This window comes from Belonocnema kinseyi, chromosome 7 (genome assembly GCF_010883055.1).
Source record: "Belonocnema kinseyi isolate 2016_QV_RU_SX_M_011 chromosome 7, B_treatae_v1, whole genome shotgun sequence".
Lineage (NCBI taxonomy): Eukaryota > Metazoa > Arthropoda > Insecta > Hymenoptera > Cynipidae > Belonocnema > Belonocnema kinseyi.
The window spans coordinates 2,006,124-2,019,809 of record NC_046663.1 but is presented as its reverse complement, the minus strand read 5'-3'; the positions used below and the strand labels follow the sequence as shown (position 1 = coordinate 2,019,809).

General features: G+C 25.5%; 1 protein-coding gene across 1 annotated transcript in view; it reads left to right on the top strand.

Moving 5' to 3' along the window:
* Positions 1 to 12,860, top strand: part of LOC117177138 — a 19,324-nt gene extending 6,464 nt beyond the window's left edge. Inside the window, exon 3 of the mRNA XM_033367636.1 lies at positions 10,843 to 12,860. Coding sequence (XP_033223527.1) covers positions 10,843 to 12,199 — 1,357 coding nt within the window. The 3' untranslated portion in view covers positions 12,200 to 12,860. The remainder of the gene's footprint in view (positions 1 to 10,842) is intronic.
* The last annotated feature ends 826 nt before the right edge of the window (positions 12,861 to 13,686 follow it).

Here is a 13,686-nt window from a genome sequence, read left to right as displayed (position 1 = left end):
GATTTCAAAAGTATGCCAAAAATTTAAAAAAGTAGTCTGGAAGATTTGATATTTTATTTTGTAGAATTTATTTAAAGTTTTAGGAAAAATTCTAATCCAATACAAATATTTTATTAAGTTTTCTAAGAAAAGTGAAGATTATTTTTTATTTTGAAAAATTAATTTTAGAAGAATATATACAAAGAAAAAAATGGTCAAAAGTATTCTGGAAGATTTTAAGGTAATTTTTGCAATTTTTCATGATTTATTCAAAGTTTTAGGAAAAATTCGAATCATTTTAAAAGAGAAGACTTTGAAATAAAATTTTAAAGCTTTTAAATATTTTGAAAGTTTTTAAGATAATAAAATATTTTTTAAATATTCATGAGAAAATAATTTTTTATGGAGAAAAATTAATTTTAACAGAACATTAACTTTTGAAGCATTTTGAAAGTTTTGAAAATAACACCAAATTTATTAAGATCTCTAGGAAAATTTAAAATGATTTTGATCTTGAAAAATTAGTTTTAAGAAAATATTTAAAAATTTTTTTAGAAGATTTCTAAAATTGGAAAAAAATAATCTACAAAATTTAAAGGCATTTTTTCAAAGTTGCAGGATTTATTCAAGTTTTTAGAAAAATGGAAAATAATTTGTTGATTTTGAAAAACTTATTTGAACAGAATGTTTAAAAACATTTAAACCCAAATTTTAATAAGTAAATGAAAATAAAATAATTATTAATTTAAAGAAGATTTTATTCAAATTAAGAGATATTAAAAAAATTATAATAATTAAAAATATGAAAAATTTTCAAAATTAACAAAATGTACATTTTTCAAGATTTCGAAAAAAAATTTGAGTAGTTTTGATGCATTTTTAAAAGGTTTCTAAAAGAAAAATAAAGAATTTTAGTAAGATCCCTCCCTAGGAAAATTGAAAATAATGTTTTATTTTGAAATATTAATCTTAAGAGAATAATTAAAAAGATTTCCAAAATTGTAAAAAAGTAATCTGGAATACTTTAAGGCATTTATTTAAGAATTTTAAATGTTTTCAAGATTTAAAAATATTTTTCTCAAGATTTCTGAAAAAATTGAAAATAGTTTTTCATTCTGAAAAATTAATTTTAACAAAATATTAAAAAATATTTCAGAATAAAAACAAGTTTTGTTAACTGAAAAAATAAGCGACTATTAATTTAGACAACATTCTATTGAGCCTAAGAGATATTAAAGAATTTTAAGTAGATTAAAAAATAATTAAAAACATAAAAAGATTTTTTAAAAATCGTAGATTTTTGAAGATTTCGAACAAAAAACTGAGTAACTTTTTATTTATTTTGAAAGGTTAAAACAATAGAACATTTTATTAAGATTCCTAGGAAAACTGAAAATAATTTTTTATTTTGAAACATTAATTTTAAGAAAATATTTAAAAATATTTCCAAATTTATAAAAAAATAAATTCTAAGATTTCAAGACATATTTTTTTATTTTACAGAATTTATAATAAGTTTTAGGAAAAAGTCGATTCATTTTAAAAGATAAAATTTTAAATAATGTTTTGACGCTTTTTAAAAATTTTGAAAGGTTTCAAGATAATAAAATCTTTTTTCTCAAGTTTCTTCGGTAAATTGCAAATAATTTTTTATTGTGAAAAATTTAATTTTAACAGGATATTTAAAAATATTTCCAAAATTGTAAAAAAGTAATCTGGAAGATTTTGAAGCGATTATTTAAGAATTTAAAAAGTTTTTAACATAAAAAAATATTTTTCTTAAGATTTCTGAGAAAATTGAAAATGATTTTTTATTGTGAAAAATTAATTTTAACGGAATATTTAAAAATGTTTCAAAATAAAAACAAATTTTGCTAACAAAAAAAAAATTAAGCACTTATTAATTTAGACAAAATTCTATTAAGCTTAAGAGATATTTAGAAATTTTAAAAAGATTAAAAAATAATTTTAAACATAAAAAGATTTTAAAATTTCGTAGATTTTTGCAGATTTCGAAAAAAAAAATTGAGTAACTTTTTAAGCAGTTTGAAAGGTCAAAAGAAAACAACATTTCATTAAAATCCCTAGGAAAATTGAAAATGATTTTTTATTTTGAAAAATGTATTTTAAGAGAATAATTAAAAAGATTTAAAAAGATTTCCAAAATTGTAAAAAAACAAACTCGAAGATTTTATGAAATTTGTTTTGTTTTACAGGATTTATAAAAAGTTTATAAAAAGTAAAAAGTCGACTAATTTTAAGGGGGAAAAAAATATAATAATATTTTGAAGCTTTTTAAGAATTTTGTAAGGTTTCAGGATAATAAAATATTTTTCTAAAGATTCGTGGGAAAATTAGAAATAATTGTTTATTGTATAAAATTAATTTTACCAGAATATTTAAAAACAAATTTTGATAAATGAAGAGCAATTTAGCAATTATTAATTTAAACAAAATTCTATTAAGTTTAAGAGAGATTTCGAATTTTTTATTGTATAAAATTAATTTTACCAGAATATTTACAAACATTTTTAAACAAAAACAAATTTTGATAAATGAAGAACAATTTAGCAAGGATTAATTTAGACAAAATTCTATAACTTTAAGAGAGATTTAGAATTTTTGTAAAGATTAAAGAATATTTAAAAACATGAAAATATTTTTAAAAATTCATAGATTTTTAAAAATTTCAAACAAAAAATAGAATAACTTCTTAAGCATTTTGAAAGGTCAAAATAATGGAAAATTTTATTAAGATCCATAGAAATTTTTTTTAATGATTTCAATTTAAGAGAATATTAAAAAAAATAAATGAAAAAGATGTCCCAAATTTTTTATTTTTCATGATTTATTAAAAGTTTTAGAAAAAAGTCGACTCATTTTAAAAGAAAAAAATTTAAAGAATATTTTGACGCTTTTTAAGAATTTTTAAAGATTTCAAAATAATAAAATATTTTTCTCAAGATTCGTCGGTCAATTAAAAATAATTTTTTAATGTGAAAAACTAATTTTAGCAGAATATTTCAAAATATTTCAAAATAAAAACAAATTTTGCTAAAAAAAAAGCAATGATTAATTTAGGCAAAATTCTTTTAAGTTAAAGAGATATTTAGACATTTTAAAAAGATTAAAAAAATGAAAATATTTTTAAAAATTCGTTTATTTTTTAAGATTTCGAACCAAAAATTGAGTGACTTTTTAAATCTTTTTGGAAGGTTTCAAAAGAATACAGAATTTTAATTAATTATGAATTAAAGAGAATATTTATTTTAATAGAATATTTACAAAGATTTCGTAAATTTTAAAAAAGTAACCAGAAAGATTTTAATTCAATTATTTAATTTTGCAGAATTTATTAAAAGTTTAGGAAAAATTCGAATCATTTTAAAACAGAACATTTTGTAATAGAATTTGAAGCTTTTTTAAGGATTCTAAAAAATTTCAAAATTTTTATTTTTGATTAAAAAAAAAAAATTTCAAGAGAATATTTAAAAATATTTTTAAAAAAACGTTCGTGCATAAATAAAATGTAAAAAATTATTAATTTGTAACGACTTAAAATAATTTAACTTTTACTTTTAGAAGTGTTCGATTCAAAAATATGTAATTTTTCAATTTTTAATTTTTCTATTTAAAGTATTGAAAATCGTGGATGAACGTTTTTTTGAATTTTTCAACTCTAAAATTGTTAGAAGTTGAAAAAATTTTCTTTTGCAGTTATTTAAAAGTTTAAAATTGAAAAGAATTCATCTTTGAGTGTTTTAATTTACTGTTCAGTTTTTATAGCTTAAAATGAAAAAATGTTTTCTAATCTCTAAATTTCAATGACCGTGAAAAATGTTTGTGAACTGGGAAATGACCGGGGATTTTTTCCTCCATAAAAGCAAGCACTCTGAATTATAGTGCAAGGAATCGGTGATTTATAACAGTAAATAAAATAAATAAATCATTTTATCGGATACATCAGTTTGGGTTTCTTACATGATTTTGAAGATATTTCCCTTCGGAATACGTAATACCTATTTTTAATATGTAATAATTTAAAAGTGAATTGTAACGTGATTTTCGTCACATCGTAGATATGTGACATTGACCTATGACTGATTTGATGTATTCAAGAAAGTATAAAAAAGACCAACAGTCTATTGCGTTAAATTATGACGAGAACAGTATTTGGGAAACCGTTATTTTACTTCTATGGGAATTCGTAACTATTGTGATGATAAACAAAATATAGAAATCATAATTAAGTCAAATTAATGCAACTTGACATAGTAAATAAGAACAATAATATAATAATTAATATTATATTTTAAAAAAAAGAAAAAATTCGGAAAATAGTAAATTGCCGAAATTTTCAATTATCCAAAACCTTTATTCCGTAAATTTTAAATTTCTTAAATTTTAAATTGCGAAATTATCCAATTCTTGAAAAAAAGTAAATTGCGGAATTTTCAGATCCCCGAATATAGTAAATTGCCGAAGTTTAAAATTTCCTAAAAGAGAAAATTGAACTACCAAAAATGTTTATTCTGAAATTTTTTAATTCTCGAGATTATCCAATTTCCGAAAAAAATAAATTGCGGACTTTTCAAATTCTGTAAAAAAGTAAATTGCCGAAAATAGTAATTTGAATTATCGGTGAAGTTTATTCTCGAAATTTTAAAGTCACAACGTTGTGAATCTTGAATTTTCAAATTCCTGAAATTATCTAATTCCCGGAAATAGCAATTTGCGGAATTCACAATTCCCCGAAGATCTACCGAAGTTGTTTTTTTTTTCTTAAAATTTTTGTACCCCGAATTTTCAAATTCTCGGTAATAGTAAATTTCGGGATATTCAAATTCTGCAAAATGGCGAATTGCCAAATTTTCGAACTCGAAAATAGTGAATTGAATTGCCGAAAATATTTATTCGGGAAGTTAAAAAAAACACGAGTTTTCAAAGTTCCAAAATTATCCGATTTGCGAAAAAAGTAAATTGCGGACCTTTCAAATTCCTGAAAATAGTAAATTGAACTACCGAAATTGTTTATTCCTAAAATTTTCAAGTACCGAATTTTTAAATTTTCCGAAATTATCCACTTCACCGAAATAGTAAATTACAGAATTTTTAATTTCAATAAAATTGGACATTGATGAATTTTAAATTCCCGAAGATCTACCGAACATGGTTATTCTCGAATTTTTAAATTCCTGAAATCATCTGATTCTCAAAAAATAGCAAACTGCGGAATTAAAAAAATTCCGGATGTAGTAAGTTACTCTAATTTTAAATTCCCGAAAATAGTCAATTAACGCTATTTCTAATTGCCAAAATAAATAATTTCAAATAATTTCAAATTCCTGAAAATAGTAAATTTCCGAAAATTCAAATTCCCGAAAATACATTAAACTACCGGAAATATTTATTTCCGGAATTAAAAAATTTGTTTTTTCAATTTCCTGTAACTAGTAAGTTGCGGAATTGGGAAATTCCCGAAAATAGGAAATTGCAGAATTTCCAAATTCCCTAAAATCGTAAATTGCCGGATGGTCAAATTCCCGAAAATAATCAATTGAACTGGATCCCGAATTGACAAATTCAGGAAAATTATTCAATTCTTGAAAAAAAGTAAATTGCGGAATTTTCAGATTCCCGAAAATAATTAAAAATGCCGCCAATTTTTATTCCCAAAAATTTAAACGTCCAATTTTCAATTTCCCGTAACTACTGGTTTGCGGAATTTTCATATTCCCTGAGATAGTAAATTTCCGAATGGTCAAATTCCTCATACTAGTAAATTGAACTACCGACAATCTTTATCCCCAAAATTTTAAAAGCCGATTTTTTAAATTCCCAAAATTATCCAATACGCAAAAATAGTAAATTGCGGTAATTTCAAATTCCTGAAAATAGTAAATTTCCGAAAAATCAAATTCCCGAAAATAAATTAAACTACCGGAAATGTTTATTTCCGGAATTAAAAAATTTGTTTTTTCAATTTCCTGTAACTAGTAAGTTGCGGAATTGGTAAATTCCATAAAATAGTAAATTGCCGAATTGCCAAAGTCCCGAAAATAATCCATTGTACTACCGAAAATTTTTAATCCCTAATTTCGGATTTTTCAAATTCCCGAAATTATCCAAATGGCGAAAATATAATTTGCGGATTTTTCAAATTCCCGAATTATTAAATTATTAAATTTCCGTAATTTCAAATTTCCGAAAATAGTAAATTGTCGAACTTTCAAATTCCCGAAAAAGTTTAGTCTCTGAATTTTAAATTGCGAAATTATCCAATTCTTGAAAAATGTAAATTGCGGAATTTTCAGATCGTCGAATATAGTAAATTGCCGTAATTTCAAATTTCCGAATATATTAACTTTGCTAAATTTAAAGTTACCCAAAATATTTATTCCCGCAATTTTAAATTCCGAAATTATCCAATTCCTGAAAGAAGTAAATTGCGGTAAGTTTAAATTTCCGAAAATAGTAAATTGCCGAAAATTCAAATTCCTCAAAAATAAATAAAACTACCGGAAATGTGTATTTCCGGAATTTAAAAATGTGTGCTTTCAATTTCCTATAACAAGTAAATTGCGAATTACGGATTTTTCAAATTCCCGAAATTATCCATATCGCGAAAATATAAATTGCGGATTTTTCAAGTTCCCGAATATATTAAATTATTAAATTGCTGTAATTTTAAATTGCCAAAAATAGTAAATTGCTTAAATTAAAAATTCCCCAAAACGCTTATTCCTAAATTTTAAATTTCTTAAATTTTAAATTGCCAAATTATCCAATTCTTGAAACAAGTAAATTGCGGAATTTTCAGATTCTTGAATATAGTAAATTGCCGTGATTTCAAATTTCCGAAAATAAATAAAACTACCTGAAATGTTCATTACCGAAATTTTAAAACTTGAATTTTCAATTTTTTGTTACTTAAAATAAATTGCGGAATTTTCAAATCCCTTAAATAGTAAATTGCCATATTATTAAATTCCCGCAAATAGTGAATTGAACTACGGAAAATGTTTACTCTTGAAATTTTAAGGTCCCGAAATTAGAAATTCCTGAAAAAGGGTAAATTTCACAATTTTCAAAAATTCCCTTTTATAGTAAATTCTCGATTTTCGAAATTCCCGAAAATAATAAATTGCAAAATTTCCTGATGCCCGAAAATAGTAAATTGCCGTAATTTCAAATTCCCGAAAAAGAAATATTTAATAGTTTCTTAATGTTAGAATAATATTTTATTATATGGGGTACTTATTCTTAAGTTTACTATAAAATCTGATATTTTTAGGAATTTAAAAATTGTTAAATTTACTGATATCCGTAATTTAATATTTTGAATATTTACTATTTTTAAGGATATGAAAATTTCTAGAATAAACATTTTCTATAGTTTTATTTTCTTTCGGAAATTTTCATTTTTTGGAAAATTTCTGTAACGGTAATTATTTTTTTAAATATTTTTCCTCATTCATGGCAAATCATGAGTTTAAGAATTTCAACTTTTAATATAGGATTCAAAAATAGAGATATTTGAGATATTTAGAATATCTGAAAAGATTTAAAATTAATTAAATTTTCCTAATGATTTCCGATAATAGGGGGGATATTTGAATATATTTCCAAAATTGTCAAAAATGGATCTGGAAGATTTAAAGGAAATATTTTGTATTTTGCAGAAATAAAAAAAAATTGTTAGGGAGAATTCAAATCATTTTAAAAGATGTTCAGAATTTCTGAAAAAATTTCGAAAATAATTTAAAGTTTGAATAAATGTTTAACAACATGTAGATGTTTCAAGATTTTGAAATAAAATTTTAAAGCTTTTTAAGGATTGAAAACTATTTACAATAAAAATAATTAAATTTTTCATTTAAAAAGTGTTCAGTTTATAACAAAAATGTGATCGTTCAATTTTTAATATTTCTAGCTTAAAATTGCTTAAAATTATTTGCAGCTCATTTTTTATTACTTTAAATAGAAATTTTTCTTAATTTTAGTGCTCAAATTTTTTAATTATTTCATTCACCGTGAAAAATGCTTCCGAACCGGGAAATGACCGGGAATTATATGAAATCGGGAAATGACCGTAAATTTGTTTTTTGACCGGAAATTTGATAAATTTGTAGAAAAAAAAAATCAGTCCAACTTTGATTTCAAGCGTTTTTCAAATAATTAATTAAATTGTGATTTTTTAAATTATAATATCATTTAGTTTACAATACGTAATTCGAAAATCTTCTGCTTTAAAAATTTTCCATTCTAGATTTTTAGTCGTACACTTCATTTAAAAGAATTTTAAAATGCAGTTTTAAACACTTAAACAATTAAAAATTATAAGCGTTTAAAATCAAAGATTTTTGATAACAACCATTTTTAGGATATTAATTTTAAGATTTAAAAAACAAATAATAATAATTGATTGTACTTTATAAAATATTTTTAATTTAAAAATAATTTCAAAATAATAGATTTATAATTAGAGACTCCTATTAAATTTCAGCCTAAAATACTCTGTTTTTAAATCATGCAATTTAAAATGTTTCAATTAAGAAAAAGAACAATTACTTAATATTTATAAATATCTGACTGTTCATTTAAGACCATTAATTATAAATTAAATATTTAAAACTAAAAAAAAACTAGATTTTGAACATTACAGTTTGATTTTACAAAAAAAATGCTAGTTTTTAGTTGAAACAGAGAATTTTCGAAAAGGAATAAAATTCGTAATTGGAACAGAGAATCTTTCCAAAGAATTCAAATTCTGAGTTGAAACAGGGAATTTTCAAATTTTAATCAATTCTGAGTTGAAACTGGTATTTGTTCTAAAGAATTATAATTTTTCTTGGAACAGGGAATGTTAAAATTTAAATATAACTCCGAGCTGGAACATGGAATTTTTTAAAAGAATTAATTCTAATTCTATGTTGAAACGGAATATTTTCGAAAAAAAAAATTAAAAATATGAATTGAAACAGGGAATTTTACAAAAAAATCTAATTTTTAATTGAAACAGAATTTTCGAAAAGGAATATAATTCGGAATTGGAACAGGAAATCTGGAACTGGAACAGGAAATTAATTTTAATTCTAAGTTGAAACGGAATATTTTCGAAAAAAAAAATAAAAAATATGAATTGAAACAGGGAATTTTACATAAAAATCTAATTTTTAGTTGAAACGGAAAATTTCGAAAAGGAATAAAATTCGGAATTGGAACAGGAAATCTGGAACTGGAACAGGAAATTAATTTTAATTCTAAGTTGAAACGGAATATTTTCGAAAAAAAAATAAAAATTATGAATTGAAACAGGGAATTTTTCAAAAAAAAAAAAAAAAACAACTAATTTTTAGTTGAAACAGAATTTGCGGAATTGGAACAGGAAATCTTTCCAAAGAATTCTAATTCTGAGTTGAAGCAGGGAATTTTCAAATTTTAATCAATTTTAAGTTGAAACTGGTATTTATTCAAAAAACGATTATTTTTCTTGAAACAGGGAATGTTAAAATCTAAAGAAATTCCGAGCTAGAACAGGAATTTAAAAAAAAAATGAATTCTAATTCTAAGTTGAAACGGAATATTTCCGAAAAAAAATAAAAATTATGAATTGAAACAGGGAATTTTACAAAAAAAATCTAATTTTTAGTTGAAACAGAGAATTTTCAAAAAGGAATAAAATTCGGAATTGGAACAGGACATTTTTCCAAATAATTCTAATTCTGAGTTGAAGCAGTGAATTTTCGAATTTTAATCAATTCTGAGTTGAAACTGATATTTATCCAAAAGAATTATAATTTTTCTTGGAACAGGGAATGTTAAAATTTAAATAAATTCCGAGCTGTAACTGAAATTTATCCAGGAGAATAATAATTCTGAATGAAAAATTTGAATTTTTTAGACAAAGTTATAATTCTGGGTTGAAAAGAGGTATTTTCGAATGATATTTCAATTATGAATTGAGACAGGGAATTTTACAAAAAATTCTAATTCTCAGTTGAAACGGAAATTTTTCGAAAAATATTATAATTCTGGATTTAAACAAGGAATCTTTATTTTTGAACCAATTCTCAGTTGGAACTGAAATTTAACTAGGAGAATAATAATTTTGAATGGAAAATTGAATTTTTTAAACAAAATCATAATTCTGGGTTGAAAAGAGACATTTTCGAATGATATTTCAATTATGAATTGGAAGAGAGAACTTTACAGAAAAATTATTATTCTTGCAATTATTTGCAATGGATAATTTTCGAAAAGAATTAAAATTCTGGATTTGACAGAGGTATTTTTTGAAAAGAATGAAAATTTCGGATTTAAACAGGGAGTTTTCAATTTTTAACCAATTCTGAGTTGAAATTAGAATTTAAAATTGCTTAAAATGATATAATTTAAAAACGGTTTAAATTCATTGAAATCTTCATTTGAATCTCAAACTCTAAAATCGATAAAAGTTTTTAATTTCGAATTTGGCAGTTTAATTACATTTGATTTAAAATTATTCATTTGACAAGCGTAAGTATCTTTCATTTTATGCGTGTAAATTATTGACCACTTGAATCAGATTTTAAATACAAAATTGTTGAATGAAAAAACTTTTAAACTTCAATTTTCAAAGTTTAAAATTCAACAGTTCCATTTTAAGTGCTTTAATTTGTAGTTTATGTGTATTACTTCAAATGGAAAATTTTTTTAGCTCTAGATTTTGAATTTTTAAATTTTATTGACCGTGAAAAATGTTTGCGCAGCGAACAAAATCCGGGAAATTTTTTCTTTGAATAAAACGGCCACCCTGTAATATTCAAGAAGTTATTTAAGTTCAAATAGTCTTACACATAACATGAAATATTTCTTCCACAGGCAAATAAAAGCTTCCGAAGTTGTCAAGTTTGTTAATGATGACCTTCGGCGGCGGGAACCTAATCCATGGAATAAAATTCCACTCCCAGTTTCACTACTAGAAATTGATTCACCCGAAAATCCAGAAAATCCTGCTGAAAATATGGATCCAGAAGAAAAGGAGCTGGAATACATGGAAGTGGAGGACATCCACACTGATAATAAATCCGCACCAATCTCCTCTCCAGCCAGATACTCGTCCCGAATTTTTATCCAATCAACACCAGCATTGCCTTCCGGTCCAGATAAAAAATCATCCGTTACTTTTCGATCCAATCTCAGATCAAGTCGTTCCGACATCTCAAACCTGCATTCTGATGATAAACGGATCTTCGAAGTCAGCAAATCATTTGGACAATTTACGTTCCGTGACAAAAGTCCAAGTGAATCAATCGATTTCAAAGAAATTCCACCTCGAAAGCCTCAACCCTCAGAAACTTTGAGCCAAGATCAGAATGCTACTGAAGAAATTAAATTCGTCAAACCGGAAATTGAGAAAACCAAGAAGAAGCTTCGTCCGTTGATGCAGGAGAAAAAGACGAAGAGTTACAGCTGTTCCTGCTGGCAAATCATCTTTTTCTTGCTGCTTCCCGTGACTGTTGTTCTAGTCTCAACAATTCTCAATCAGCAGGAAAAGTTCTGCGAACCCAGCTTCAATTTCACAAACGTCACTCTGAATCTTCCGAAATTTGTGCACGGACAGAATCAAGGTGTTGCTGATCTCATCAAGTCGCTCCAGTCGGACCCCGCGCAATTTAAAATCATCGCATTGGTTGGAGGAACTGGCGTCGGAAAATCGCATGTCGCGAATATCATTAAAAACTCCCTGCCCAAGAGCTACTACGCTTTTGAGTACTTTCCGCCGCTCTACAACAAAGTGCGCCAAGTTTATTCCGCCCTTTCCACCTGCCAGTGCAATATCATCATCCTGGAGAATTTGGGAACGGAGGATATTTCTGATGCAGCATTTTTTTCCCAGGCGCTGCGAAATCGAGCCGCGAATCTCTGTGTTCTGATGGTTGAACTTTTCAATACGCAGATCACGGATAATGACCTGAGGAGGAGCATGGACCTGAAAGGAAGTGTGGAGAGGATAGAGGATGGATTTAGGAAAGAGGGAATTGAGATGAGGGCCGTGGGTTTCGAACCTTTGACTGAGGAATCGATTATGAAGTGCATAATGGACGCGGTCGAAGAATCGCACTTTAAACTCTCGGAGAAGGACATTCAGAGAGTGAGAAGAAGTCTTCTGGTGGCGAATAGTGGCTGTAAGGGTGCCTATTCTAAAGTTCAGCTTCTCGGAAAAGTTCCGAAATGAAGTTACAAAATTTTGGCTGAATTATTTTCGTTGTAAAATCGGGGAGAAACTTTTGCGGATTCTCCTTTGGCGGGGTTTACGAAATCTTTGGTGGGTTTAGAGTTACAATTTTCTTTGATTCATGAATGGGAGATTCTCTGACGAGCCGAAATTGGAAACTCAAGTTGGGCAAGAATTTTTAATTTGGCGAGAACTAGGAATATTTTTTGACCGCTGAGTACGGCGTCAGACTTTTACATTTTTTATCTGTTTTATAATCTTGTGAATTGGCAATTTTACAGATTTATTCGATATTTTTTAATGCTATCAAGTACGGCGCCACAATTAGAAATTTCTAATTTATTCGATAATCTACAATAATCTACAAATTTATCATACGATACCAACCGCATTCAACCATGGCGCCACAATTAGAAATGTCTAAAATATCTGAAAGTTTAATGAATTTTCAGGATTACAAAAATTTAACAATCAATAATTTTGATGGGATTCAAATTTGGCGCCACACTTTGAAATTTCTTATCAGTCTAATAATCTAATAAATTTATCGGACTGAAAATTTATGAATAAATATTTTTAGCCGGATTCAACTTCGGCGCGACAACCAGAAATTTCTAATATATTTAATAATCTAGTAAATACTCTGGATCACAAATTTATCTTCCAATATTTTGAGCCACACTTAGCTTCAGCGCCATGCTTTGAAATTTCTAATTTAAAAATTTTATCAATTTGCAAGATTATAAATTTAAAATTGAATAATTTGAATAGCATTCAAGTTTGGCGCCACACTTTGAAATTTCTTATCTCTCTAGTAATCTGATATCTGAAATTTTTTAATTTAATCAAGTGCGGCGCCACAGTTAGAAATGTTTATTTTATTACAAAATTTAATAAATTTACAGGATCACAAATTTAGGATCTGATATCAACCAAATTCAACTTTGGCGCCACAATTAGGAATTTCTAATATATTTAATAATATAGTAAATATTCTAGGTCACAAATTTATCTTCCAATATTTTGAGCCACATTTAGCTTCAGCGCCATGCTTTGAAATTTCTAGTTTAAAAATTTTATCAATTTGCAAGATTATAAATTTAAAATTCAATAATTTGAATAGCATTCAAGTTTGGCGCCACACTTTGAAGTTTCTTATCAGTCTAATAATCTAATAAATTTATGGGACTGCAAATTTATGAATAAATTTTTTTAGCCGCATTCAACTTCGGTGCCACAATTAGGAATTTCTAATATATTTAATAATATAGTAAATATTCTAGGTCACAAATTTATCTTCCAATATTTTGAGCCACATTTAGCTTCAGCGCCATGCTTTGAAATTTCTAGTTTAAAAAATTTATTAATTTGCAAATTATAAATTAAAAATTCAATAATTTGAATAGCATTCAAGTTTGGCGCCACACTTTGAAATTTCTTATCAGTCTAAGAATCTAATAAATTTATCGGACTGTAAATTTATGAAT